The 27,294-nt window shown below is 41.2% G+C and overlaps 1 protein-coding gene across 1 annotated transcript in view; it reads left to right on the plus strand.

Moving 5' to 3' along the window:
- Positions 1-25,353, plus strand: part of ELL2 (elongation factor for RNA polymerase II 2) — a 93,328-nt gene extending 67,975 nt beyond the window's left edge. Inside the window, exons 5-12 of the mRNA XM_080682706.1 lie at positions 4,851-5,110; positions 9,219-9,343; positions 9,489-9,576; positions 11,474-12,041; positions 16,975-17,041; positions 19,999-20,170; positions 24,588-24,632; positions 24,725-25,353. Coding sequence (XP_080538832.1) covers positions 4,851-5,110; positions 9,219-9,343; positions 9,489-9,576; positions 11,474-12,041; positions 16,975-17,041; positions 19,999-20,170; positions 24,588-24,632; positions 24,725-24,841 — 1,442 coding nt within the window. The 3' untranslated portion in view covers positions 24,842-25,353. The remainder of the gene's footprint in view (positions 1-4,850; positions 5,111-9,218; positions 9,344-9,488; positions 9,577-11,473; positions 12,042-16,974; positions 17,042-19,998; positions 20,171-24,587; positions 24,633-24,724) is intronic.
- The last annotated feature ends 1,941 nt before the right edge of the window (positions 25,354-27,294 follow it).

Raw genomic sequence — 27,294 nt, forward strand, 5'->3', positions numbered from 1 at the left:
TCTTTCTCTTTTATCCTTACTTAACTTCCTGTACTAGTAGGCTAAATCCCAAATTATTTTTAAAATGCACAAGATCTGCTGCATTTATATTTAAGTACAAACTATGAATTTGCTATCCCTGTCACTTTAAATATATATATATATTTTTTTACTGTCCACTACCACCATTTTAGAAATAGTGAGACAAATTGGTGTGTTTGACAAAGGAATAGAAGACTCAAGCCATCAAAATCAGTTTTTCCCTCCCAGTATAACTAGCTGAAAACCCTTATGTTGATTTATTCCAAAGCTTGAAAGTCAGCAATGATTACTACACTTTTCCATTGAATGATCCTTGGGTGCCCCCTATGTCCATGTGTTTTTGTTTGTTTTGATAGGGTCAGGTACAGTTCATTTGCAGTTTACACAACAGACTTTTTAACACCCGGAATCCCATAGACCATTTACTCCATAATGGTATAGGGATTTTAGAATTTGCAAGGTTTCTTACGGGCACTACAAATGATTTATATTTTTGGGAGTGACCCACATAAGATTTGAGGTTACCTAAGTTTTAATCGGAACCACATTACATCTACGCCTTTTGAAGAAGAGCTGGCACCTCTCTTTGCACACATGTTCCCACATTGGAGCCCTGCAATGGCCTCTGCCAGGCCGAGTGCTCTGTCAAGTCTTCTCCTCTGTGCTGTGTCCTCAGTGCCCCAGCCACTCACCATCACAGCACAGTATTTTTCTCTGGTCTTGAATCTTGTCATTAACCTCTTCAGCCTTTTATTCTCTAGGTCAAATAACCCCAGCTCCTTTTAACTTTTCTTAATATGGCCTGTATCCCAACCCTTTAATTATTTTTATTGCTCTCCTCTGTACTACCTCCAATTCTTCACCTCAAAGTTCAAAACTGGACAAGCTACTCTTAAGAAAAGTCTCATCAACTCTGAACTGAGGGGAGCAAAAGACTAGTATCCAGATGGGCTTTTCAGTTATTGTTTTTTTATATATTTTTTTTACTATTCTTTGTTATCCCATGTTTTGATTTTTTTTCTTTTAACTTTACCCATCATCAGTCCTTTACCATGTTTCTTTCCTTCTATGTATCTCAATGTATATCCTTCTGCTTTTTTCAGTATCTCAAAACTATCTGACTCATTCAGCTCTCTAAAATGCAATCAGTCACCCTTCAATATTAATATTACCCAGCCCTTATTGAGTACTTGTGATGCTTAAGGCACTGGTTAGCATTTTACATATCTCAACCACCCTATGAAGTAGATTATGATTACCTCTCCACCTCTCCTTTTATATATCAAGTTGTTGGTATCAGCAAGTAGCAAATGATATGAATTTGGCCTAACATGTTATTTTCTTAAGACAATAGGAGATACTTCTTTAATTCATAATTGAATATATCATATAAAATGATACCAAAAGTTCACTTATGCCAACTTAGGGGTACCTGAAGAATAAGGTTTCTTTCAACAGGGTCAGCCTAGCTAGAGGATAAATGGGAATAATGCTGGTCCCACTGTAGGATTATGGTGGCATAATGCCAGGCCAGGCCTCTGTCGGTTGAATTAGGGCACAGGCCAAGTTTAAGGGAATGTATTCCTAGGGGTCACCTGGCTTAGTCAACCAAGAATATGAGCTTTGAAAGCCTCTTGAGGGCTGAAAAGAACTAAAACCTATTTTGCCTGGAGAAGTGCAGTAGAAAATATTATTTCTTCAGTCAAATTTCTACTTCGAGTCATGGCATTTATATCAGTGGTGAGCACTGTTGTGTTATAATCCTTCTGTTTGTTAAAAAGGAAAAAAAAAATCACTACCATTGCTTCAGGTTTACTAGTATCTTAAGTCTGCTCAGTGACTCCTACCAAAATTCTAGAATTGTACTGAATTACAAATTTTTATAATGCTAATATTTATTTAGGTATAGAAAACAACCCAACCAATCTAATTTTTTAGGTTCTGTTCCCAATGTTCCTAACTTCTGCCCCCATCCTCCTCATTTCTTATGAGTTAATGCATGTTTGAGTGACCTTGGACAAATCACTTCACCTCTGTGGACCTTAATTTTCTCAAATAATAATTATGGGGATTTGAACTACATACATCTAGGTTCTTTGTAGTTCTAACCATTTGTATCTGTTGTGTAAATATATTTTGATAGTAAACCCTTTGAAAAGTGATCATAAATGCCACATGGTGGAGATGGATTCCACTGCAGTGGAGTATGTATTTAACTATGACAGTCACACCATCATCAAAGTCCTAACAGTGTTTTTAAAGTCTTGGGTCAGTGTTGTCAGGGCTTCTGGTCAGGTTCCACAGAGCAGAAAAACAACTGCAGGAAATGGCTACAATCCCTGCTGTCTTTCTGATGTACTGTTTTAAGATTTACCTTCCGATTTACTCAGCCATTAGATGAAGGGATAGATACTTCTATCATCTCATTAAATGGAGAAGCTAGAAGTGGACCCCTTGTTATGAAACAACAGTTTAGATATAGTCCTAGATTACCCAACCCTATTAGGCCTACTGCTGCTGTTTATGTAAGGAGCCCAGGGAATTGATTAGCGGTTGCGTCTGGGAAGAGAATTAGGTTCTCCCATAGGCTTTATTAAAAGGGCTTTTCTGAGGCAAATGTAAGAAATAAAAATAAAGCCTTTCTACCGTCCACTTTGACCCTGACATTTTCCAGCTTTATTTTTTTTCATTTTCTTTAGCATCTGAACTCTTTACTTACAGCACTAATCTGTAGGCTCTCTAACCTTAACCTTCCTAGTTGAATAGGCACAAATTGATCGGGAGTCAGTGAGCAAGTAATTTTTGCATAAAACTAATTGGCCCAGTGTGGCTGGATTTTTCTTTCAGCATTTGAAAGAAATGGGTTACCTCATGACTGGCAATTTAAAAGAAAAATGAAGAGATTCATGGACTGATGGATGACAGTCTCACATTAGGCCCTAGGTGACTCTAACACTGTCATATCCCTGTCCAGATTCTATTTTCTATTCAAACATGCTTACACCCCTCTTAAGGGCAGAGTGAGCCTCATTTGTCTGCTCTATGTCTGCTTCAGGGAGGGGTGCGGGTAAACTCAGGAGACCTTGGGGTTCTCCTGAGACTGAAGATCAGAGGTAGGATCAGACGTACAGAAGAGTAATACAACCCAGAACACAGAGGTAGTACTGTCACTTTGTGTTTTCAATTTTATTTGCCTGTCTTGTGGCTTGAATTAATTCTAAATGACCAGTCATGGTGTGTTGAGCTTAACTAAACATTCTCTGCCCACCTCCCTCCCTAGGGAATTGGGGTGGGGGTACCCCACAGTAATCTTGTTTGGGTCAGAGTCAGTTAAAAAGGTTTCAAGGGGAAGGGAGTTTGAAATTTATAGCATTTCCTAAACTATTGTGACCCCAATTCTTTCTCTCCCCCCCTCCCCCAAATCTCTATTAAAAATTCAGGGAATAGTACTGTTTGTTAACACTATTGCAACTGAGAAATGGTGGATTGGGAGGTTTGCATTTGCCATTTTAGAAATTTCAATGTCTTTCCATTCTGGCAGTCTGGCAGTGTGGGAATACACACCGTTTTGATTCTGGCTTCTCTACTATCTAATTGTTCTCTTGCTGTCTTCACTTTGACACTTTGTTAGTCTTTCACTTTGCTAGCCATTACATTCTGAATCAAGGTCTGCTGAGGGACAAAGCAGCCACAGCCCTGCCTGCATGGAGCTTGCAGCCTAACATGAAGCAACAGTGGACATTAGGCATTTGTCCATGAAACCTTTCCACAAAGAAGTACAAGTAGAAAAACTTGGGTATTTATCATAGAACCCTCCAGATGCTAAGAGAGCACTTTATCCCATTGAGCTTATCCCATTGAAAGCAGTGCCCTTCCCAACACATAATTGGTACATGATCACTAGTTTGTTCCCAGCCCATCTGACATTGATCTAGCTGTCTCTAAATTAAGAAAAATTCAGCAGTGCAGATGCAAGAAAAAAGAGTCCTCACGCTTTCTGTCTGTCTGATTGTGGCAGCCAAGATTGAATGGGGGAATACAGTGAAAAAAAAAAAAAAATTCAGAAACGAGATATAAATCTAATTCCAAAACTCTAATTGCACCCTAATTTAACAGCTTTTCTTATTGTGGGACAATATCCCTTTAATGTTGAATTCCTTAGTTGTTCAGTATTTTGATCTGATATTTAAAATTAGTTAAGTCCAGATAGTAAAGAACAATAAGAGCTAGTGACATATTCATCCTTTCCCCTTTACCTTCGGTAGGATGGTTTCAAACAGCCCCTCTGGCCAGGCCTCCGGAGCCTAGTATGGACAGAATTATTCAGTAAATCTCCTGCCCCATTAAGCCAGCCATTTTCACCCTAGACCATAGCACTTAAATGACTGCTTTTACTTAGTCATTATTTCTAGTTGCTAAACTTGTACCTAAAGCGTTGCCCCTCATTGTATGTCACTACCAGTTGTTTCCGTTCTTTAACCAGTGTGAGCAGTTAGGGGCTTAGAGTATGTTAAATGAGTTATAAGATTACACCTCAGACATTATAAAATGAGGTTTCATTCTAATTTTCCTTTTCTAGGTATAATTTTAGGAATAATATGTAAAATGTTTAAGTTCTGTAAATTTCCATTTAACATCAAATACCTACATCCTTAAAATTTCCACTTTGTTGCTATGATGTGTGTCACTAATTATTACCAATGCATAGCTAAGTGGCCAAAATACTTTTATAATAAATATTTATTTCAATAAATGATTTCATCAAAAAATTCCTAATTCATATTATTACCCACAAATGTGTAACAAATGTCGTTTCCACTGGACTGTAGGGAAAAGAGTGCAGATTCGGAAAGCACCTCAAGCTCTTTCAGATGCAGTGCCTGAGAGGAAAAGGTCAACCCCCATGAACCCTGCAAATACGATTCGAAAGACACACGGCAGCAGCAGTGTTTCTCAGCGGCCATATAGGGACAGGGTGATTCACTTACTGGCACTGAAGACCTACAAGAAACCTGAGCTGCTGGCTCGACTGCAGAAAGATGGTGTCAATCAAAAAGACAAGAACTCTCTTGGAGCAATTCTGCAACAGGTAAGAACAGCAGGAGAGAGTTCCTTCCACCTACCTTCTTATTAAGAAGCTCATTTAAGAAGGCTTGTTTTTGCTGTAACCATTATTATTATTGAGGTAGAGAAAGTTCAGGATCATTTTTGCTACATGAAATATAACTCCTGAATATTACCCCAATTCTTTCTCTGGATTGTTCTTTCAGCATTTGAAAGAAATGGGTTACCTCATGACAGATGTTAAAGCATTTGTTTAAACAATTAAAAACTAATTGAAATGTAGGCATTTATACTAGGATTTATAAGTTAGAGGCTTCTGAGTTGTTAAACAATTAAAGTTTTGAGTCATTATCTTCCTTTGGGTTAAATAAACTTGACCTTGAAATTTCATTTTAAAAAAGTAAGCAAGACTCTCTCATTGTCTGTTTTTAATATTGAATCACCTAAATGATTGTCACAATTTTTATTGGTTTATACTAGAGGCCCAGTGCACGAAATTAGTGCACGGGGGGGTGGGGGGGGGCACTGTCCCTCAGCCCAGCCTGCACCCTCTCCAATCTGGGACCCCTCTAGGAATGTCCGACTGCCCATTGAGGCCCGGTAGGATCGGGCCTAAACGGGCAGTCAGACATCCCTCTCACAATCCAGGACTGCTGGCTCCCAACTGCTCGCCTGCCTGCCTGCCTGCCTGCCTGATTGCCCCTAACCACTTCTGCCTGCCAGCCTGATCATCCCCTAACCACTCCCCTGCCAGCCTGATTGATGCCTAACTGCTCCCCTGCCAGCTTGTTTGCCCCCAACTTCCCTCCTCTGCCGGCCTGGTCACCCTAAACTGCCCTCCCCTGCAGGCTTGATCACCCCCAACTGCCCTCCCTTGCAGGCCTGGTCCCTCCAAACTGCCCTCCCCTGCTGGGCAGATCACCCACAACTGCCCTCCCTTGCAGGCCTGGTCCCCCCCAACTGCCCTCCCCTGCAGGCCTGGGTCCCCCCCCCAACTGCTCTCCCCTGCAGGCCTGGGTCCCTCCCAACTGCCTTTCCCTGCAGGCCTGGTCACCCCCATCTTACCTCCTCTGCAGGCTTGGTCACCCCTAACTGCCCTCCCCTGCAGGCTAAATCGCCCCCAACTGCCCTCCCTTGCAGGACTGGTCCCTCCCAACTGCCCTCCCCTGCAGGCCTGATTGCCCACAACTGCCCTCCCTTGCAGGCCTGGTCCCTCCCAACTGCCCTCCCTTGCTGGCCATCTTGTGTCCACTTGGGGGCAGGATCTTTGACCACATGGGGGCAGCCATCTTGTGTGTTGGAGTGATGGTCAATCTGCATATTACTCTTATTAGATAGGATAGAGGCCTGGTGCACGGGTTGGGGCCAGCTGGTTTGCCCTGAAGGATGTCCCGGATCAGGGTGGGGGTTCCCTTGGGGCGTGGGGTGGCCTGGGCGAGGGGCCTGTGGTGGTTTGCAGGCTGGCCACGCCCCCCGGTGACCCAAGTGGAGGCCCTGGTATCTGGGGTTTATTTATCTTCTACAATTGAAACTTTGTAGCCTGGAGCGGAGCCAAGCCTTCTGCTTGCTCTGTGGTGGCAGCATTTTTGGGGGGATTTATGTATCTTCTATAATTGAAACTTTGTAGCCTTAAGCAGAGGCCTGGGCTGGCCAGGGTGTGCGGAAAGCTTGGCTTCCTCCATCACTGGGGGCAACCCTAGCCTCCTGCTCTTTCCAGCTCAGTGGCTGCCACCATTTCTGTTTGGATTTATATATCTTCTATCATCGAAACTTTGTAGCCTTGAGTGGAGGCCTAGGCCAGCAAGGGCGGGTGGAAAGCTTGGCTTCCTCCATTGCCAGAGAAACCCAAGCCTCCCTCCTGCTCTCTGTGGCTGTAGCCATCTTGGTTGGGTTTATTTGCATATTCGCTCCTGATTGGCTGGTGGGCGTGGCTTGTGGGTGTAGCGGAGTGATGGTTAATTTGCATATTACTCTTTTATTAGATAGGAAGCTTAATTGTAAAAGTGGGTCATAAATTTAGTTAAAGTTAATGGTTTGGAACTTCCTATATTTTTTATACTGACTTTGGGTCATAAATGTTGATTAGCATTCAAATCCACCATAGATGGTAGTCCATATGTGATCTTTTTTTCTAAAGTGGAAACATTTCCAAAGTTGTTCTTAAATTTCATCGTTAAAAAAAAACACAAAAAAACCCCTGCAGGTTTTCATTTATTATTCAAAGAATAACACTTTTAAGTCTATTTTTATCTATTCTCTCTTACATTAAAGGCATGATACTAACTCTTATAAGAGAGTAAAAGCATAATCTCTAGTTTTGGGGTGTTATTAGCATGTGTAGTACCCCAAATAATAGGAACTCTAAGGATTGTTATATCACTTTGGGAAGTCTGATTGTATCTCATGTCAGTTTATTTGCAAATTTAAATTTTAAGATAAGCCTACCATTATCTACTTTGTGACAATATTAACATATTAGTACTAGTGCCTTGGTGCACGAAATTCATGCACGGGGTGGGGGGTTCCCTCATCCCAGCCTGCACCCTCTCCAATCGGGGATGTCCAACTGCTGGTTTAGGCCCGATTCCTGACATCCCTCTCGCAATCTGGTACTGCTGGCTCCTAACCGCTCACCTGCCTGCCTGCCTGATCACCCCTAACTGCCTCTGCCTGATTGCCCCTAACCTCTCTGCCTGCCTGCCTGATCGCCCCTAACTGCCTCTGCCTGCCTGCCTGATTGCCCCTAACTGCCCTTCCCTGCCAGCCTGATCTTGCCCCCAACTGCCCTCCCCTGCCAGCCAATTTGGTTCTAATTGGTCGATTTCTATGCCAGTCAGTGTCAAAAGCTTCGCCTCCTAGGCAGCCATTGGCTCTTCACAGTTCACCCAGATTTGGTTCTGATTGGTCGGTTTCTATGCCAGTAAGCATCTCCGGGCCTATCTCTGGCCTCATCAGAGAGGCAGGGCTGATCAGCAGCTCCCGCAGAGGCGCAGAGAGAAACAGAGGTGCAGCTGCTGGCAAAGCCCGGAGAGAAAGAGAGAGGCAATGGCTGATCCACAGCTGCCATGGAGGCTACAGATCAGACCCTGCCTCTCTCTTCTGGCCTCTCTTTGGGCCTGATCTGCAGCCCCCTTGGCAGTCAGTGCTAGGTCGCTGTGCTCGCACCGGCAGCAGTCAGTGCTGGGTCACCATAGCAAACCAGCACTGACTGCAGGACTGACTTCTGGTGTTCAGTTGAGCCTTCGGTCGGTCTTTACAGACCCTGGGTTTTTATATATTAGGATTCTGCCGAGCTGTGAGGAAAGCATATACTATCCTACTATATTTAATAGTACTTACAGAACTCAAGTTATTAAAAAGAAGACCTTTCCAGTAGGAATTGACAAGAGGAATACTTTTCTGACAGCCTTAAAAATGACTCTCGGTTTGATTCCTCAATCAATACATTTGTGTTGTTAATAGAATCTAGGCCTGGACACTCTAGGAATTGTAGTTAGGGGATAAGAAAAGATTACACTTGGGAATAAACTGGCAGACTAATAACAGTAATTGTATGTCATTTGAGGGTTATTTTGGTTTGTTTCCATTTTTTTGAATTTCAAAGACTTTTAATAAGTGGTTTTTATTATCCAAGAAAATGACAAAGTTGTCAAAAATTGATACTATTTATGGAGATAATTTCTGTTGATTACTGAAGGGAAAGTTTGTAACCTGACATTTGGGCACCACTTGGTTTCTACTTAATACAAGTGACTAAGGAATCAAAGTAGATAATGATAACAATGATGTTGATAATATAACTGTTTTTGGATTTCTTTGACTAGAAAAAATTTATTTTAAAAAATCTTCCTCTACTTTTTGCCTAATGTGGGCTTACTATTTGATTAGAAATATGACAAGTGCAGTGGCCATTTAGGGGGGAAATTTTTTTAGCTATTTACATAAAGTTTTAATTTTTATTTAAAATAAAGTTGAACAGCATTTACTGAGATCAGGTATATGCAAAACGAGCAGTCCCTCTGTGGCCAATTGATGCAGTTATTTTCAATATAACTCCAAAAGGTTACCTGTTTTAGGTTAGGAAAGAGCAAAAGAATCTTAATGTTCTGTTCTATTTTCACACCATGTATCAGGTAGCTAATCTGAATCCTAAGGACCTCTCCTATACACTAAAGGATTATGTTTTCAAAGAGCTTCAGAGAGATTGGCCTGGATACAGTGAAACTGACAGACGTTCATTAGAGTTCGTGCTTTCAAAGTAAGTTTCTTTTCCTTTAAAAATTATGCATATAAGATTATTTTAGTCACTGTTATTTTAGTATTGAGCTGGGAAAAGAAAAGCAAGGGTAAGCTTTCTATCATGAAAATTCTCTCCATAACTGGAACATGTGTGTCCTTTACAGAAAACTAAATCCATCTCAGAATGCTGCCAGCACCAGGCGTTCAGAATCTCCTGTATGTTCCAGTAGAGACATTGCGTCTTCTCCTCAGGTATTGCAGAGAATTACAGTCATAGTCCTAAGCGGACCTTGGGGCATCTAGTTCAGTTCCTCTATTTTTATGTGAGGGAAGTGAGGCCACAGAAGATGATTAGCTTGTCTGCCCAAACTCACATTGCTAGTTTATGGCAGAACTCAGTCTGGAATTCAGGTACCAGCTCTCAGCCCAGAACTCTTCTCCACTGTACTACAGTTCTTGTCAAAGTACTTAATGTTTACCTTGCTTTTCCATTTTTAAAGCTTACATTTTGTTATAAGATTATCTACTTTTCCATTTGGTCACTAACTTGAAGACCTATCCAATCCTATATATAGTCTCTTATTATATAGAAAATTGAAAATATTTAATTTTATCTGAAACATGTTCCAGAAAAAATATTCTTGGGGAAAAGTTTTTAAAATAAGCAAGCAAAAAATTCTTGCCATTTTTATTTTCTGAAAACAATTTCAATTAGATCCCAATCAGAATGCTGCAATTAGAATTTAATCTGGCTTGGTTTCCCCTAAGCAATTCAATTTGTCTTGGAAAAAGGTACAGAGATCCTGGATAGTATTAGAGTTCAAGTCTGCTTGGTTCTCAGAGGGCCTGGCCAGCCTTGAACTCTGTTTCCCAGGTCTTTGGGACTGACAGTGGGACAGACCTCTTTATCCCAGTACTGCTGGCAGAGTGCTCCTCTCTCTGCACTCCCCTCCCAAGGATTAGAGAGGCAGGACAGATGTGTGACAAGCTGTAATCATGCTCTGGGTAAAGGCTATTCGTGTCAGAAAATATTAGCTGCCTGTTGTGAGGAACAGAGGAGGAACAAAATAAAAGCATTTCTGACCTTGCATGTACATTATCTATAGAAGCATCAATTGTAATGCCACTTACCACGAAGCTGCTGCTATTTCTGATCTGATTATATACTGGGTGCCAAATCAATGGTGCTAAATTGAAAACAGATTAAATTAATGGGGTTATTAACTTATTTTATCTCAAGCTTCAGTTTAAGCCACAGTATTTCATTGGATGTATGCTTTATACTTTTCAACTGTCTGAATTTTCTTTTTAATTTAAATACTATTGTTGCTGCTGAATTGGGCTAATCTTAGTGTGTTTTTTAAATGTTTGAAACAGTAATTCCATATCATTTTTATGGACCAGTTATTAAGACATTTTCTAATCCAGTGAAGGGGAAAAAATGACTATTTCAACAATGAATAGTATTTCAGAGATACTTGGAGAAATTACTCTGAAGGTGCTGGCTGTTCCCATCTTCAGACAGGTGAAATAATAAATGACAGTCAAAATATTCATAACTGGAGCATCTTACATTAGAGATTAAGTGTAGGCTTATTGTCTTTTACCAACTCTGTTCTGACAGAGTGAAATGGTACAAACTGCGTCGTCCTCTCATTTATTATAAGTAGGTCAGGAGGCCACTTCTGTTTAGTATTTTCCTGAGTGGTGTAATTCACATAAATTGCAATAGTCTCTCAAAGAACTTCAGGTGAGGCTGTATGATAAAAAAGATATGAACTCCAACAAACATATACAGGGGTGGACAAAAGTAGGTTTATAGTTGTTCATATGAAAAAAGACATGCAGGTTATGATTATTACAATAGCTTTATTAACTCAAGAATGTCACCATGGCACAGTAAACCTGTTTTTGCCTACCCCTGTATTTGCCAGATTCTACTTCTTTACATTAGACATAAGAATTTATGTCACTTATGTTTTTGTGGCTTGTTTGTTTGTTCTTACTTAAGTTTGGAGAAAGGTTTAACTCGACACCAGTGATAAACTTAAATATGAATAGTTATTTAGTTGTTCTTATGGTAACCAAGGATGCATATATTGAATTTTAGTGCAAACTGGCTCATATTTTTTTCTGTTCCCCCCTCCAGAAACGGCTTTTAGAGTCAGATTTCATTGATCCTTTAATGAATAAAAAAGCTCGAATATCTCACCTGACAAATAGAGTGCCGCCAACATTAAATGGTCATTTGAATTCCACCAGTGAAAAATCTGCAGGCCTCCTGCCGCCCCCTGCAGCTGCTGCCATCCCCACCGCTCCACCACTGCCTTCAAACCACCTGCCCGCCTCCAACCCTCCTCAGACTGTAGATTCTAACTCCAATTCCCCTAGCACTCCAGAAGGCCGGGGGACTCAAGACCTACCTGTTGACAGTTTTAGTCAAAACAGTAGTAACTGTGAGGACCAGCAAGACAAATATACCTCTAGGACTTCTCTGGAAACCTTACCCTCTGATTCAGTTCTACTAAAGTGTCCAAAGCCTATGGAAGAAAACCATTCAATGTCTCACAAAAAGTCCAAAAAGAAGTCTAAAAAACACAAGGAAAAGGACCAAGTAAAGACACACGACATTGAGATGAATGAGGAAAAGGAAGAGGACCTTAAAGGAGATGAGGAAATTGCCAAGCTGAACAACTCCAGTCCAGATTCCAATGAAGGTATTTTATACTTGTAAAAACCAACTACACATGTAAATTAACGGGAAAGGAGACTGTCATAGTGTGAGGTTATGCTGTTTATAATAGTATCAAAGGAGCTTCCATTTAGTTATTAATCTTAGTATTGAGGTTTTGAGGAGGCTTTTTTTGGTCTTTTTTTTACACCTATTAAATATGGTTTCTATATCTATCTATCTATATAAAAAGCCAGCGACTGTAACAGCATCATGATCAGAACCACCAGAGACCAGAACACTGTGACTTCTCACCCAGGCCGGCCTGCTCCCCAGCGGGGACCCCCCCGAGTCGGGAGTGTGGCAGGCCTGCAACCCCCTGGTGGCCCCTTGCCCCGGCTGGCCCTACCCTCCAGCAGGGACCCCTCACCCAGATCCGGGGCACCAATTAGGGCAGGCCAGCCAGTCGCCACCGGTGCACCAGGTCTCTATTCCTATATAATAAAAGGGTAATATGCAAATTGACCCTAATGGCAGAACGATCACAATGACCTCTGGCCCAGTCACTATGAGGCGCACTGACCACCTCTTTGTCTCTTTCCCCAGCCGGCAGGCTCTGATTGCCTAATGGTGAACGGGGAACTGTGGGTGGGTGGCGGGGGATGCGGGCAGCACCAGGCCAAGGCCCCCGCCCCGCCAGTCACCCCACACACAGAGGGTGACCTGCAGCAGGGGTGGAGCAAGTGAGCGGACGGGAACAACCGACCTCTCAGACCTTTCCCCCCGCTGTCAGGCACCGATCACCTGATGGCGAAAGGGGAACCCGAGGTGGGTGGTGGCGGGGGGCGGGGCCAGCCGTGGGAAGCCAGGGAAGATGGCCTTGATCACAGGCCAGGCCTAGGGACTGTACCCATGCACAAATTTCGTGTGCTGGGCCTCTAGTCCTATCTAATAAAAGAGTAATATGCAAATTGGCTGTCATTCCAACACACAAGATGGCCACCCCCATGTGGACACAAGATGGCCGCCACAAGATGGCAAGCAGGGGAAGGCAGTTGTGGGCGATCAGGCCAGCAGGGGAGGGCAGTTGGGAGGGACCGGGCATGCAAGGGAGGGCAGTTGAGGGTGACCAGGCCTGCAGGGGAGGGCAATTGGGGGGGACCAGGCCAGCAGGGGAGAGCAGTTAGGGGCAACCAGGCTGGCAGGGGAGGGTAGTAGGGGGGGGGACCAGGCCTTCAGGGGAGGGCAGTTGGGGGGGACCAGGCCTGCAGAGGAGGGCAGTTGGGGGGGACCAGGCCTGAAGGGGAGGGCAGTTGGGGGCAAACAGGCCTGCAGGGGAGGGCAGGTAGGGGCAATTGGGCCGGCAGGGGAGCAGTTAGGCATTAATCAGGCTGGCAGGGGAGTGGTTAGGGGGTGATCAGGCTGGCAGGCAGAAGCAGTTAGGGGCAATCAGGCAGGCAGGCAGGTGAGTGGTTGGGAGCCAGCAGTCCTGGATTGTGAGAGGGATGTCCGACTGCCCATTTAAATGGGCAGTCGGACATTTCTAGAGGGGTCCCAGATTGGAGAGGGTGCAGGCTGGGCTGAGGGACATACACCCTCCGTACACGAATTTCGTGCACCGGGCCTCTAGTATATATATAAAAAGCCAGCAATCAGAACACTGGAACGACTGGTAGCTATGATACCCACTGTGGCCAGCAAACCACCTGATTAGGGGGTGGGGCCAGCCAGCCAACCTCCCACGGCCCCTCCCCCTGGCCAGCCCGCCCCTGACCAGACTCTCCCACCCCGATCAACAACCCCCCCACAGCCCTTCCCCCCAATTGGCCTGCCCCCGATTGGCCCGCCCCACCCCGATTGGCCCGCAGCCCCTCCCCCTGGCCAGCCCCACCCCCAATGGGCCCCCACCACCCTGATTGGCCCATAGCCCCTCTCCCTGGCCAGCCCCGCCCCTGATGGACCCCCCCACCCCAATAGGCAGCGGGGCCTGCCAGCCAACCTCTGGCAGCTCCTCCCCCCACCCAGCCCCACCCCAGGTCGGCCCCCCCACCCCAATCGGGGGTGGGGCCCACTGGCCAATCACCTTTCGCCCCTCCCCTCAGCTGGCCCAGCCCTTATTGGGCCCCAATCAGGGAAGGCCAGCCGGCCAACCTCCCACCATCTCCTCTTTCCAACAGGCCTGACCCCGATCCACCCCAATTGGGGCCAGACCAGCCGGACCCACCCATGCACGAATTCATGCACTGAGCCCCTAGTTTGTTAATAAGATGGTGAATAACATTTGGAAATGACCCTGTCATACTCAAGACCCCTTTAAAGAAGGGGGACTTTGCTGCCCTTTTCTATACTGTGATGGTGTTATGCAACCTCAACATGACCTATTATATGCCATTCTTGAACTGATTTAGCCAGGCACACAATTAGCAATAAAAATATTCATTTCCTTCTATGCCAAAGAAACAGGGTCACCCTTGCTTTAATTAATATTAGCACAGGGGAAATAAATTCTTTATAGAACAGACAAGGTAAAATTACATTTACAGATTCATAAAATCATCTTCATTCAGAGTAAAAGCAATTTGAGTATACTACCATCAGTTGTTATTAGTAAAATTAATCATTTCAAGATTTGGAGCTTTAAAAGCCAAATATCTAGAGACCCAAAGAAGCTTAACATAATGCTTTACCTCTAAAGAAAAGCTAACCAATAGGACTGCTTACCTGGGATATAGTGATTTTTAAAACCTAATAACAAAATTGGATTCTTTTTTTAAGAGTTGTCCTCTAAAGCATAATGTTGTACATGCCAGCACATATAAGACCCCAAACCCATCATTTAGCATTGCTGCTCATTTTAAACCCAACATAACTAAGGCAAAATTCCCCAGGAAAATACAACTTTAGAAAAATTATTTTAATGAATAGAGTTTAAGGAGTATTGTCTTTCTGTAACTTGCCCTCAATATTGAAAGTATATAATCCTTAGATTTAACTACTGGTTTTACCATGTGAGAAGTTTGATTATAGAATAGTATGCTATAATGCCTTTATTGACCTGGATTGAATATATTGCATGTCATGGTATATCTGTTGAAATATTGGCATCATTATCATACAATATAGTGGGCTAAGAGATAGGTGTAAGCTTTTTTCCTCAAACACTGTCGTATGGACACAGGTCAGGAAAGGCAAGAGGTAATACAACCTCCTGTTCAGAGTTAGTACATCAGATCCCTGAGTATGCCCCACTCTCTACAATCCCCACCCTCAGGTGGTGATCCTGAGTCAGAGGTTAGTGCTGGGGGGACTGTGTCCCAGGATATAGAAACCTTCTTAAATTTGGAGGCCTGGAGAAGCAGACTTAGTCTTTCTGAATCATTCAATGAGGATATGGCATCTTTCAAAGACATTTGAGATTATCATAAACTGAGGAAAGGTCAGACCCACATCCCCTTGTTGGAACTTAGTTGGTGTCTGTGTCAAAGGAGAAGCCAGGTGACATGCACTTGATGCCTTTTCCTTTAAGACTAAGGCTGTTGTAAAAACAAGCTCTTTCACCCTGTGAATCAAATATACAGTAGTCCCCTTTATCTACAGTTTTGTTTTCTGTGGTTTCAGTTATCTATTGTCAACCTTGATACAAAAAATATTAAATGCAAAATTGCAGAAATAAACAGTTCATAAGTTTTAAATTGTGTGCCATTCTGAGTAGTGTGATAAAATCTCATACTGTCTCCCTTTGTACCAACCAGGAGGTGAATCACCCCTTTGTCTAGTGTCTCCACCCTGTATACACTACCTGCCTGACAGTCACTTAGAGTTGGCTGGGTTATCAGATCGACTGTCTGTATTACAGGGCTTGTGTTCACGTAACCCTTATTTTACTTAATAATGGCCCCACAACACAGAAGTAGTGATGCTGGCAATTCAAATATGCCAAAGTGAAGCTGTAAAGTGTGTGCATGTATAGGAAAAAACAGTATATGTGGGATTTGGTACTATCAGGGGTTTTAGGCACCCACTGGGGGTCTTGGAACATATCACCTATGTTTAATGGGGGACTACTATATATATATCTGTATATGTACATGTACATGAACAATAAGTCCACAGAGTTTGCATAATTTGTTTAATATACTTTGTCCTTTAAAATATTAAACAAAAAACTTATCAAATATTCACTTTAGTTTTATATTGAACATGTATGTTTTGCCAGCAGGCAGGGTTATGGCTTGAGTTATTACTTTAATTCTACTTTGAATGATAAAAAATTACTCAAGTAAAAAGTATAAACATACCTTCTGGAAATGGTGCATTCAAACAAATGAAATACTGAGGGATTTTATACACTTCATAGCATAGTTCTGAGTGACTAGCACTTTATCTATTTGTCCTTTTAAAAAACAAATCTGTTATGAGGGTTAGTGATTAGAGGAGTGTAAGTTGGTGTTAAGTAATAACTTATTTTAAATTACTTTAAAGCGATGGGAAATTTTCCTACCCAATTCCACTGTCTGCATACAAAAAGGGTAGCAGTAAAAATACAGTGACCGAAGCAGTCTGCTACCTGACTTCACTGTTTCATCTGCCTTGTTTGAATCCTATGAAAAGTAGATGTTGATGTAAAATTTTATCTCCCATTGTCTGGCTGCATCTGCCACCACAGTCTTTGAATTGCTGGGCAGATGCCACAACTGTTGCTGAAAGAATAGGAGATTGACCTTGGGTTAAGATGGAATTCCTTTATTGTGCAGACACTGCAGTAGCCAGGGTGCTTTCAATGCCTGGCGTCGGTTCTGCTGGCGCTGGTCATAGGCCTCTATTGTTCGTGTTCAATTGTATTCCTTGCTCACTGTTGCTTATTGAGATGGAAGAAGAGAATTTGAGGAAAAGTGTTCCAGATGTTTCTGATCTATTTTAGAAATATAGGCATTTTATAACCATACTGTTGGTGAACACTTGAATTTTTTTCTTCGTAGGAGTTAAAGAGGGTTGCACTGCCTCCATGGAGCCTTCTTCAACAATTGAACTCCCAGATTATTTGATGTAAGTTCAGATGTCTGCCATTGAGAGAGAACTGTTTAATTTTAGAAAGTTTGCAAATTCTTTTCCCATAATTTGCAAATGAGAAAAGTAAGAAGTTCCAGAAATAGTGTCCTGGAGCCACCCCTGCAATTGAAAGGCTGCCATTTAAGCCTGCTTGTCCCAAATCCACCAGTCGGCTTCAGCAGGTTGTGCCTCCCCCTGCTCAGAGCTCTGCTCGGGGGCTTTAAGTATAGAGAAGCCTGTCCTTTGTTCCGGGGCCAGGCCAAGCTTTTGATTATGGAAGATTTCAGGGATCGGACTCTTCAAAGCTGACAGTCTATCAATGCACAGACCTTCTCTGCATGTGTTACTGATAAAGTGCTTAAACCTCTGCAGTTAATACAAAGTAGAGATAGATTGATTTTGTTTAAACAAAGCTATGCTATCAAATTAATTTTAAGAGAATAGTAAAATTTGATCATCTCACTTTACTACAGGCTATAATGTTTTTCTTGTTGTGGCAACAAGTTGCTAAACGCTGAGCTGGGGACATTTTTGTAACTGGCTATCACAGAAATTATAACTTGGACACATAATTCTAGCTTTTTTACAGACTCAAAGGCTTCATAAGAAGAAAATAATTAAGTTGCAAGAGCCTGGGAAAATGGAGAGTGAAAGAGCAAACAGGTCTGACTGTCGATAGCTTAAAAAATGAACAAATGTGCAAAATAGCTTGAATGTAGAATAGAAAATGGAATCTGGGCTGTATGAATAGTTTCTCTCAATTTAGTATCATCTCATGATGGACAAAGTTGAATTATGCTATTTAGCCCTCAATGTCCCATGAAATGTTCATTTTCAGAGTAGAGAATATTTTATACATAAATGTGTTATTTTTTGCTAAACAGTAGTGTGAAAGCTATATTTATTGTCGAATGATACAGCAGGACACCATAAGACTGGTTATCATCTCTTCTTAACTAAAAAGAAGCCATATTTAGTACTCTCTCATCTGAATTAGTGTATGGTTTTGGATTCTGTGCAGGAGCTTTGAAAAGCAGGCACCACTGAGTTGGCCCAGGAAGGGTCAGTTGGGGGACAGCACCTGTCTCCACCAATGATGGAGGGTTCATTTCTCCAACTGCAAACCCATTTCTTCTTAAGAGTGCTATGAAAGTTGTCACCCCCCCCCCACCCCAAATAACAACTGTAGTACTGTGCTCTCATTCTCTCGTGATGGATTTTGAATTTCTCTTTTTTGCCCTAGTGATATATACTTATTATATATGACAGATCATGTAGGGAGACTGAAAAATAATTCTGACCTTCACCCCATTGAGTAAGGCTGTGTTTTTTCAACTTAATCAGTTAATTCTATATTTAAAAAAATTTTTTTTAACTTACTGATGTATCTGCCTCATCAGTGCATTTCTGTACCCTTATCATGTTTTTAGCTCTTTAAAAATGACAAAAATACATAAGCTATGTGATTGCTTGCTTTATTTAAGTAAAGGCAATTTATTTAAACAAAAAACTAAATCTTGTATGTATACAAAAAAAAAATTCTAAAAATGATGAGAAACATGAATTTTCAGAAAAATTACCAAAACTATAAAAATTAAACTTAACTTGCTTTCATAAGAAATTGAAAGATCATACTATAAAACCTTAATGGTCAACTTCTGAATAATGCATACTTAATTACAGTATTCCTAATTTTTATATAATAAGAATACTTCTGCTACTTCTGGTTGTGAATTGTCCAAACTGTTTAAAATTTTATTCCATTCCTGCATTAAGAACCAACTGTAGAACTCATACTTTTTGATAAAAATAGTAAAATGCTTTTTGTTAAAATGCCAGTAAAATCAAATAATCTTCTATAATAGCAACACAGCTGTTGGTAGGTTTGTAATTTTCCTAAGGAATTTATTAAATGAAATATTGAGAGTGTGGTTTTGAGAAAGCAGAATGAGTATTTTGCATAACAGATTGAACCTGAGTTTAGCCATCTCCTCACATGCTGTCCCGGGAACTGTCTCCCTAGTGGGCTCCCTCTGCAGTGCGGTGAGGACATCCCCATCTGGAAAGGATTGCTTCCTTGCTAGGCTGGCAGTGTTCCTTTTACAGCACAGACACCAGCAGGGCAGCTTTAAAACAGCATACTGCTGTAGTCTCCATTACACTTAGAAAATTAAACCTCCACCCTAACTCAGCATGAATAAAAATATTAATGAGGACATTAAGGTTGCTCACTGCATTACTTTTCTCACATTTCCAACTAGGTATCTATGCTATTACATTTTAAATATAACTGGAAAGTTATCTGAAACCATTTTGGAGAGGATTGAACTCCAAGGTTTTCCCACAGTGAAGAGTATTATGCACCCCCTGGGGCTACCTGTTTGAAATTGCTTTGAAAATCTCAATTTTTATCTCAATAAAGTCAAGGGATTTTTGCATTCCACGACAGAAGCACAGAGTGCAAAGGACCCTGATGTGATCCCAGTCCCTGGGTCCACAAACAAATAATATGAATATTAAAATGCTGGTTTATTGACTTACCATTGAGTAAACTGACACTCTGTGGAAATGGTCTTCATTCACCAGGTCCCTAGAAGTGTTCATACCCCAAAGTAAAACAGCTTTATGGCATTTTTATTAAGAAAGTAAATTAGACTAATAGCACAACACTGCCTTTCTGTTACACAGGTTATACTGTGTCATTTTTTTAGGCAACTTCCCTTTTGTATTTTAAATATTTGCCTAATCAGAAAGGGAGAAAGGGGAGGAAGCCTGAGGCACCTTGGTGGCAGCAGGTGTGAAAGGTCTAAAGACAGATTCCCGCATAATTCCCTCATGTCTTTTTAAACTTATTCTCCTTCACTGAAGCTCTTAAGCTCTTCCGTGGGAGAATTTCACCTGGAAGGTCTTGGAAGGAGTGACATGGCTATCTTTTATACTGTTTGCCTTATTAGAAAATATATTGCTATCGTCTCCTATGAACAACGCCAGAATTACAAGGCTGACTTCAATGCGGAGTATGATGAATACAGGGCCTTGCATGCCAGAATGGAGACCGTAGCTAGAAGATTTATCAAACTGGATGCACAACGAAAGCGCCTTTCTCCAGGCTCAAAAGAGTATCAGGTAAATGCATTTGTTCATAGACGGGCTGACTTTCATGTTTTACTTTTTTTTTTTTAATATATTTTATTGATTTTTCACAGAGAGGAAGGGAGAGGGACAGATAGTCAGAAACATCGATGAGAGAGAAACATCGACCAGCTGCCTCCTGCACACCCCCCACCGGGGACGTGCCCGCAACTAAGTTACATGCCCTTGACCGGAATGGAACCTGGGACCCCTCAGTCCGCAGGCCGACGCTCCATCCACTGAGCCAAACCGGTTTTGGCTCATGTTTTACTTTTATCTCTGCCTGGCCCAACCCCCGGGCATCCTGTTAGCCTTCAGAGTAGGTCTTCTTGCTGACCAGCTTCTCTGCAGCTTTTAGCTTCCATTTAAAATTAGCTGGTAACTAAATATTTGAACTAGTGCTTCAACCTGTATTTCTGTCAGTGGAAAAAAATAACCTTCTATTTAACGTAATATATATAAAATATGTAATATATGCTTAATATATACAGTGCTGCAGCAATACATGTGTAGTGTATTGTGAAGAATACCAAACACAAATAAGTAGGAAAACAAGTTGGATTTTGGATTCATCAAAACATTTTATTGCATTGTCAGTTCAACTCAAGCTCCAGCTCCAGATCTGGCACTGTTCCCCAAAACTGCAATTCCAAGTCAATACTTTAAGTAATTTTTAAATAACCTCAGTCTGGCATAGAATATGGAAGATGTAGACATATTAACAAGGGGCTTAATACCACAGAAGTTTGGGGTTTAAGTGAAGAAAAACATGGTGCTTCCAGCTATTCCAGAGACAGACATTTGTTAGCAGGTAGTGATCACTTTTCACTTTCCTACTTTAAGTGGTAATATTACTACAGCTCAAAGAGCAGCAGAAGCCTGACCTAAATATTCTCATGGTGCTTAGCAAAAGGATTAATATAAACGAGTGTTTCCTTGCTTGCATAGACCAGATAACTTTGTCGCACTTCACAGGCATAGATGGTGCCGCCATCCCGGCCCACTGCCATTGTTTTGACAGGAACTGAGTGAGAGAATGGATGAGTTTTCCCACAGGGGAGCGCCTGTGCCCTAGATATCCATTATGTCTTCTATTAGGAGGCCTTACTATCTTAAACAAGCCGCCTAGAATTATATATTTTGCCAGAGGAGTTGGTGTTTGAGGATTCGAGAAGACGGTGATGTGTGGTTTCAGGTTTGTTTTCTATGTAGTTATTTACCAGCGTAGCATGATTATATTCCAAGGATTGTTTGGTGGTTAGGAGTAGCTCTAGAGCCAGATGCTGGGTTTGGTTCCAAGCTCCTACCATTTAATACTTTTGTGACCTTGGGCAAGTTATTTAACTTGCCTCAAAATCCCCGTCCATAAATTGAGGTGACTATAGATTTGTGCAAAATAAATGTCAGCATTTGGAACCTGCTTAGATCCATTGCACATCAGGTTATATGATACTTAAGGGTTAGCCATTTTCCCCAGCCACCCAGGTTTCCTCCCTAGAGATAATCAGTAGTGCTGGTTTCCAGTGTATTCTTTAAGAGGAGTGTGTGTGTGTGTGTGTGTGTGTGTGTGTGTGTGTGTGTGTGTGTGTGTCTGTGTGTGTGTGGTATATACACAAGCAAATTCACATAGATACCATATATAATTAAATCTAAGAGGTGTAATGATAAGATACACTATTGTGTTATGTTCAAGTAAGTTAAACTATGATACATTTTTATCTGATTTCATTAAGATGAGAATATGCATCTTGGAATTAATGAAATTCTTAGAATATAATATTCTGTTTCCTTTTTTTTTAATTTAATAAATCTTTATTGTTCAGATTATTACAATTGTTTCTCCTTTTCGCCCCCATAGCTCCCCTCCACCCGATTCCCACCCCACCCTCTGCCCTTACCCCCCCCACACACACTGTCCTCATCCATAGGTGTACAATTTTTGTCCAGTCTCTTCCTGCACCCCCATACCCCTTTCCCCCTGAGAATTATCAGTCCACTCCCTTTCTATACTCCTGATTCTATTATATTCACCAGTTTATTATGTTCCTCAGATTTTTAATTCACTTGATTTTTAGGTTCAGTTGTTGATAGATATGTATTTGTTGTTCATAATTTTTATCTTTACCTTTTTCTTCTTCTTCCTCTTCTTAAAGAGTACCTTTCAGCATTTCATATAATACTGGTTTGGTGGTGGTGAACTCCTTTAGCTTTTTCTTATCTGTGAAGCTCTTTATCTGACCTTCCATTCTGAATGATAACTTTGCTGGGTAAAGTAATCTTGGTTGTAGGTTCTTGCTATTCATCACTTTGAATATTTCTTGCCACTCCCATCTGGCCTGCATAGTTTCTGTTGAGAAATAAGCTGACAATCGTATGGGTGCTCCCTTGTAGGTAATTCACTGTTTTTCTCTTGCTGCTTTTAATATTCTCTCTTTGTCTTTTGCTCTTGGCATTTTAATTATGATGTGTCTTGGTGTGGTCCTCTTTGGATTCCTTTTGTTTGGGGTTCTGTGCACTTCCTGGACTTGTAAGTCTATTTCTTTAACCAGGTGGGGGAAATTTTCAGTCATTATTTCTTCAAATAGGTTTTCAGTATCTTGCTCTCTCTCTTCTTCTGGCACCCCCATAATTTGGATGTTGGTACGTTTGAGGTTGTCCCAGAGGCTCCATACACTATCTTCAAATTTTTAGATTCTTTTTTCATTTTGCTTTTCTGGTTGAGTGTTTTTTGCTTCTTTGTATTTCAAATCTTTGACTTGATTCTTGTGTTCCTCTAGTCTGTTTTTGGGTCTCTGTATAATATTTTTTATTTCAGTCAGTGTATGTTTAATTTCTAGTTGGTCCTTTTTCATATCTTCGAGGGTCTCGTTATATTTATCAGCCTTTTCTAGGATATTCTTGAAAAGCCTTATAACCGTGGTTTTGAATTCTATATCCAGTCGTTTGTTTTCCTCCATTTCTTTTGTTTGTGATCTGTTTCTTTGCCTCCACATTTTCACTGCTTCCCTGAGTTGGTAGGGCAGCTTTGTGTGCTAGGTTTCCTATAGGGCACAGTGGGTCAGCCTCCCCAGTTAACCTGAGGTGGACAATCTTGGTGCACCCCTTTGTGGACTGTGTGTACAGCCTTGTTGTAGTTAAGTCTTGATTGTTGTTGGTATCACTGGGAGGAATTGACCTCCAGGCCAGTTGGCTGTGAGGATGAGCTGTGTCTATGCTGGGAGAAGTTCAGTGCTGGAGACAGCCTTATAGAATCAGACTTGCAAAATTGCAAAAGCCTGTGTGCTAAGCTTGGATGGGGCGGAGTCTCAGGGCGGAGCAGACAGTCTTGGCTTCCCGTGCCCTTGTGCACACGCCTCCAGACCTCTGCCTTCCGCGGCTCCCCTGAGTTTCCGCCTGACAGTCCAGATTCCCCCCGTAAGAGTGTGGGTCCCCAGGGGCTCGCCCGGAACTGGGGTTCAGTGCAGTCAGGAGCTTCCGACTCCCTTCCACTAGGGAAAGCCTGCGGCAACCTCCACATTCAGTCTTCTCTGCGAGCACTCATGCGTGCGCGCCTCCCAACCCCTGCCCACCACAGCTCCCCCAAGTCTTCGAGTCTCTGTGTGCCTTTCTCTCTACCTGACAGTCCAGACTCCCCCTGTATGAGCCTGGGTCCATGGGGTTTTGCCCGGAACTGGGGTTCAGTGCAGTTGGGGGCTTCCTTCCCCCTCCCGCCAGAGAAAGTCAGCCAGGCACTCAGCCACCCTTCCTCTCTGCGCACATGTCTCCGTAACTCAGCCCTTTGCCACTCCTCTGCTTCTCCGTGAGCTTTTCTCTTTCCTTCTAGTTGTAGAATTTCCACTCAGCCAGCCTTCCTGTGGTTCTGGATGATGTCCATTCTGTCTTTTAGTTGTGGTTTTGAAATTGTGGTGTGAGGCAGCAGTTTAGGTGCTTACCTATGCCGCCATCTTGGTTTCCTCTCTGTTTCCTTCTTTTAAACAGATGATGTCAATTGTATAAATTGTTCTGCACTTTGCTTTTTTAACTGAACAATACAATGCATCTTAGAGAATTTTTAAATATAAGTACATAAACACTTCTCCTTGTTTAATGCTCTCCTTAGTATTCATTTGCATGGATTAATGGACACTTAGATGTTGTTTACTATCTTTTGCTTTACAAGCAGTGCTGCAGCAAGTGACCTTCCACACACATCATTTCACTTAGACACCAGTAAATCGGAAAGAAAGTCTAAATGCCAAGCCAGTTTTGCATTTGCTGTATTGATAACAGTTGCCAAATTACCTTCCTTAGTAATTGTACTGATTTACGTTCCCATCATCAATATTTCCCCACACCCTTTCAAATGTGTATTAACTATATATATTGAAAACAAAAAAAGTTCTCTTCTGATTTCTAATTTTTAATTTTGTAGAATGTTCATGAAGAAGTCTTACAAGAATATCAAAAGATCAAGCAGGTAGGTATCATCACTGTTGGTTTTCTGACATGAAGTTGGGAAGTAATTACAAATTATGTAACCTGATTCCTCCTGTTCTTTTCCATCCACAGTCTAGTCCCAATTATCATGAAGAAAAATACAGATGCGAGTATCTTCATAACAAGCTGGCTCATATCAAAAGACTGATAGGTGAATTTGACCAACAGCAAGCAGAGGCATGGCACTAGAGCTCTGCTTGGACCAGAAGATGTGAATAAACTTAAGCTTATTTATTTAAAATTCCAAATAAGTTGCTCTAAGATTCTAAAAAAGGAAACTTTGCCTGTCGAAAGTTTCAGTATTTGTAAACTTGAGTTAACTATTTTTTTCTTTCTGTCCCCGTCCCCACAACCCTCAATTTCTTTGCTTCCCTGCAATTTTGAAGCTGCTTTTTCTGGTCTTTTTTTCCCCCTCAAGATTTGTGTTTGTCAATAGAAGTAAATTTTTTTTAGATATTGGGGATCCAGTATCTATACTTTAAATCAGTTTTTTTTTCTTATAAACTTGTTTGTAATTAGCAATGATTTTTTTTTTTTTTAGATATTGGGGATCCAGTGTCCACACGTCAAAGTTATGTGTGTTAAAAAACAAACCAGTAATGTGCAAGGTGAAATGCGTTTGGATAAACATAAGCCTATTTTCTGACCTTTCTTAATGCAAACTCTTTGCCTTAAATGGTAGAATATTTAGAAATTTGCACAAAATACAAAAAAATTAAAACATTGTATTGGAGGGTTAAGAAAGAAAAAGGTCTATGAATATGTATATGTGTGTAGCTATATATATATATATATATATATATATATATATATATATATATATACAGGCTGACTTGATCTAGAACGGTAAAGTGCCCTGCAAGTTAACCCCCCATTGCAATGGTTGCCTTAAGGTGTTTGCTAGTTACGTATATAGTGTGGTTAATCATTAGCTACACTGCTTCCCACCTGATTGGAGCAACGGGAAGCACACTGTGGCCTACCAGCGTCTGAAAGCGTGTGCGCGACCTGTGTGTGTGCGGAGGTGGTATGGATGTGAGCGTGCATGAAGGAAAAAAAGCTGCTACTCTTAGTAGGCCAAACGCTCAGGTTAAACAACTGACGAGTGTTACTGTAGGTTTTTGTTTTTGTTTTTTTTGTTTTGTTTTGTTTTTTTGTCAAATTGCTACTTCTATTGTGAAAGACAAAAGCATTTCCATTTCAACTGTTTGTCAGCTTTGTCGTTGGGCAAAATTGGTATGTTATGAAAATGAAATGAATCTATAGTTTTGGGGCAAAATTATAAAATTAAATATGTAGGTAACCTATTTATATACTGCTATAAAGTATTTTTTGAGGAGAGATGTGCAAAGAAGTTATTACCTACATGAAATGTATATTTAAAGATTTTTTTCTTCATCCTGGGTGCCAGGAATATAAAAAAGAGTGGATATATTTAACAATAGCATACTGTGATTCATCAAACAGCACAAACTTTCAGTTCATGGAGTTTATCTGTTGACGTTGATTTAAACTATCACTTGTTTTATCATGTGGGAACATAAGTTATGTCAAAATGTAAGGATTTTGAACTAATGTTGATTCAAGTTATGTTGTCTTACCGTATTGTCTTTTCAAAGTGCTGCCAGTTAAAAAGGGAAGCATTATGTTTACAAATCTGTTTTGAAATGTTTGCCAAATTTTGGTAGTATCTTTAATAAAGATGTTTGTCTCCAGCATCCAAAAAATAAATAAATAACTTCGTTGTGTATCACTATAAACCAGAAAAATGTTATTATCTAGAAAACCTGAGAGAGCATGTAGATGAACTTTCTCTTTGGAGTTCTTCTAAAACATTAACTGGCAAGAGTAGATAATGTAGTAAAAGTACACAAACTATACCAAGACTAAAACAAGCCCCTCTACACTATACCTCTATAACATTATTGCAGAAACTTAATTTCTATGTAGCATGGACCTCCTAGGGAATTCGATTTCTTTTAGCATCGAGATCCCTGGTGCTCTTCCTTTTTCCTAAGAATTGGTACAATCATTAGTAAATGTTCATTGATTTCAAACTTTCAGTTGCAAAAAAGATAGGAAAGGAAACTTAATTGGGGGTAAATTTGGTCCTCATATTATTATGGTGGAGTCTGCTGAGGGATTTGTCTGTAGATAATGACCTCATTGGTGTTTAATCAAAGATTGTGTGCTGCTATTGCTATGAGTGGTGTTTCTCAAAAATAAGGTGCTTGGACCACTTACATCACCCAAATTAGAATCTCTGGGTGTAGGGCCCAGGAGGTCATCCACATTTTCCTAAGTATCCTCCAGGTGACTTGCAAGCTATAGTATGAGAACCATTGGCTTGGATGTAGTGCTAAACCTTAGGTCTCTAAATCTCAATCTTGAAATGAAGTTCAACTGTTGCCGTTGTGTTGTGTTTTTTTAAACTATCTCTATCAGCAGGCACACATCACTTTTTTTCCTCTACAAGATGAGAGGCACCTTCTCAATTGTTTTACTGCCAACTCTTATTTCAGAACTTGTTTACAGACAAGTCTTCTAGTTGGTTAATTGTTAGCTCTTGGAGTTCCTACCCACCTACATCAGCACATCTTCGGGTTTACAAATTGGGTAATAGAAGCTGGAGATGCTTCACA

The sequence above is a fragment of the Plecotus auritus genome (assembly GCF_963455305.1).
Source record: "Plecotus auritus genome assembly, chromosome: 7".
Classification (NCBI taxonomy): Eukaryota; Metazoa; Chordata; class Mammalia; order Chiroptera; family Vespertilionidae; genus Plecotus; species Plecotus auritus.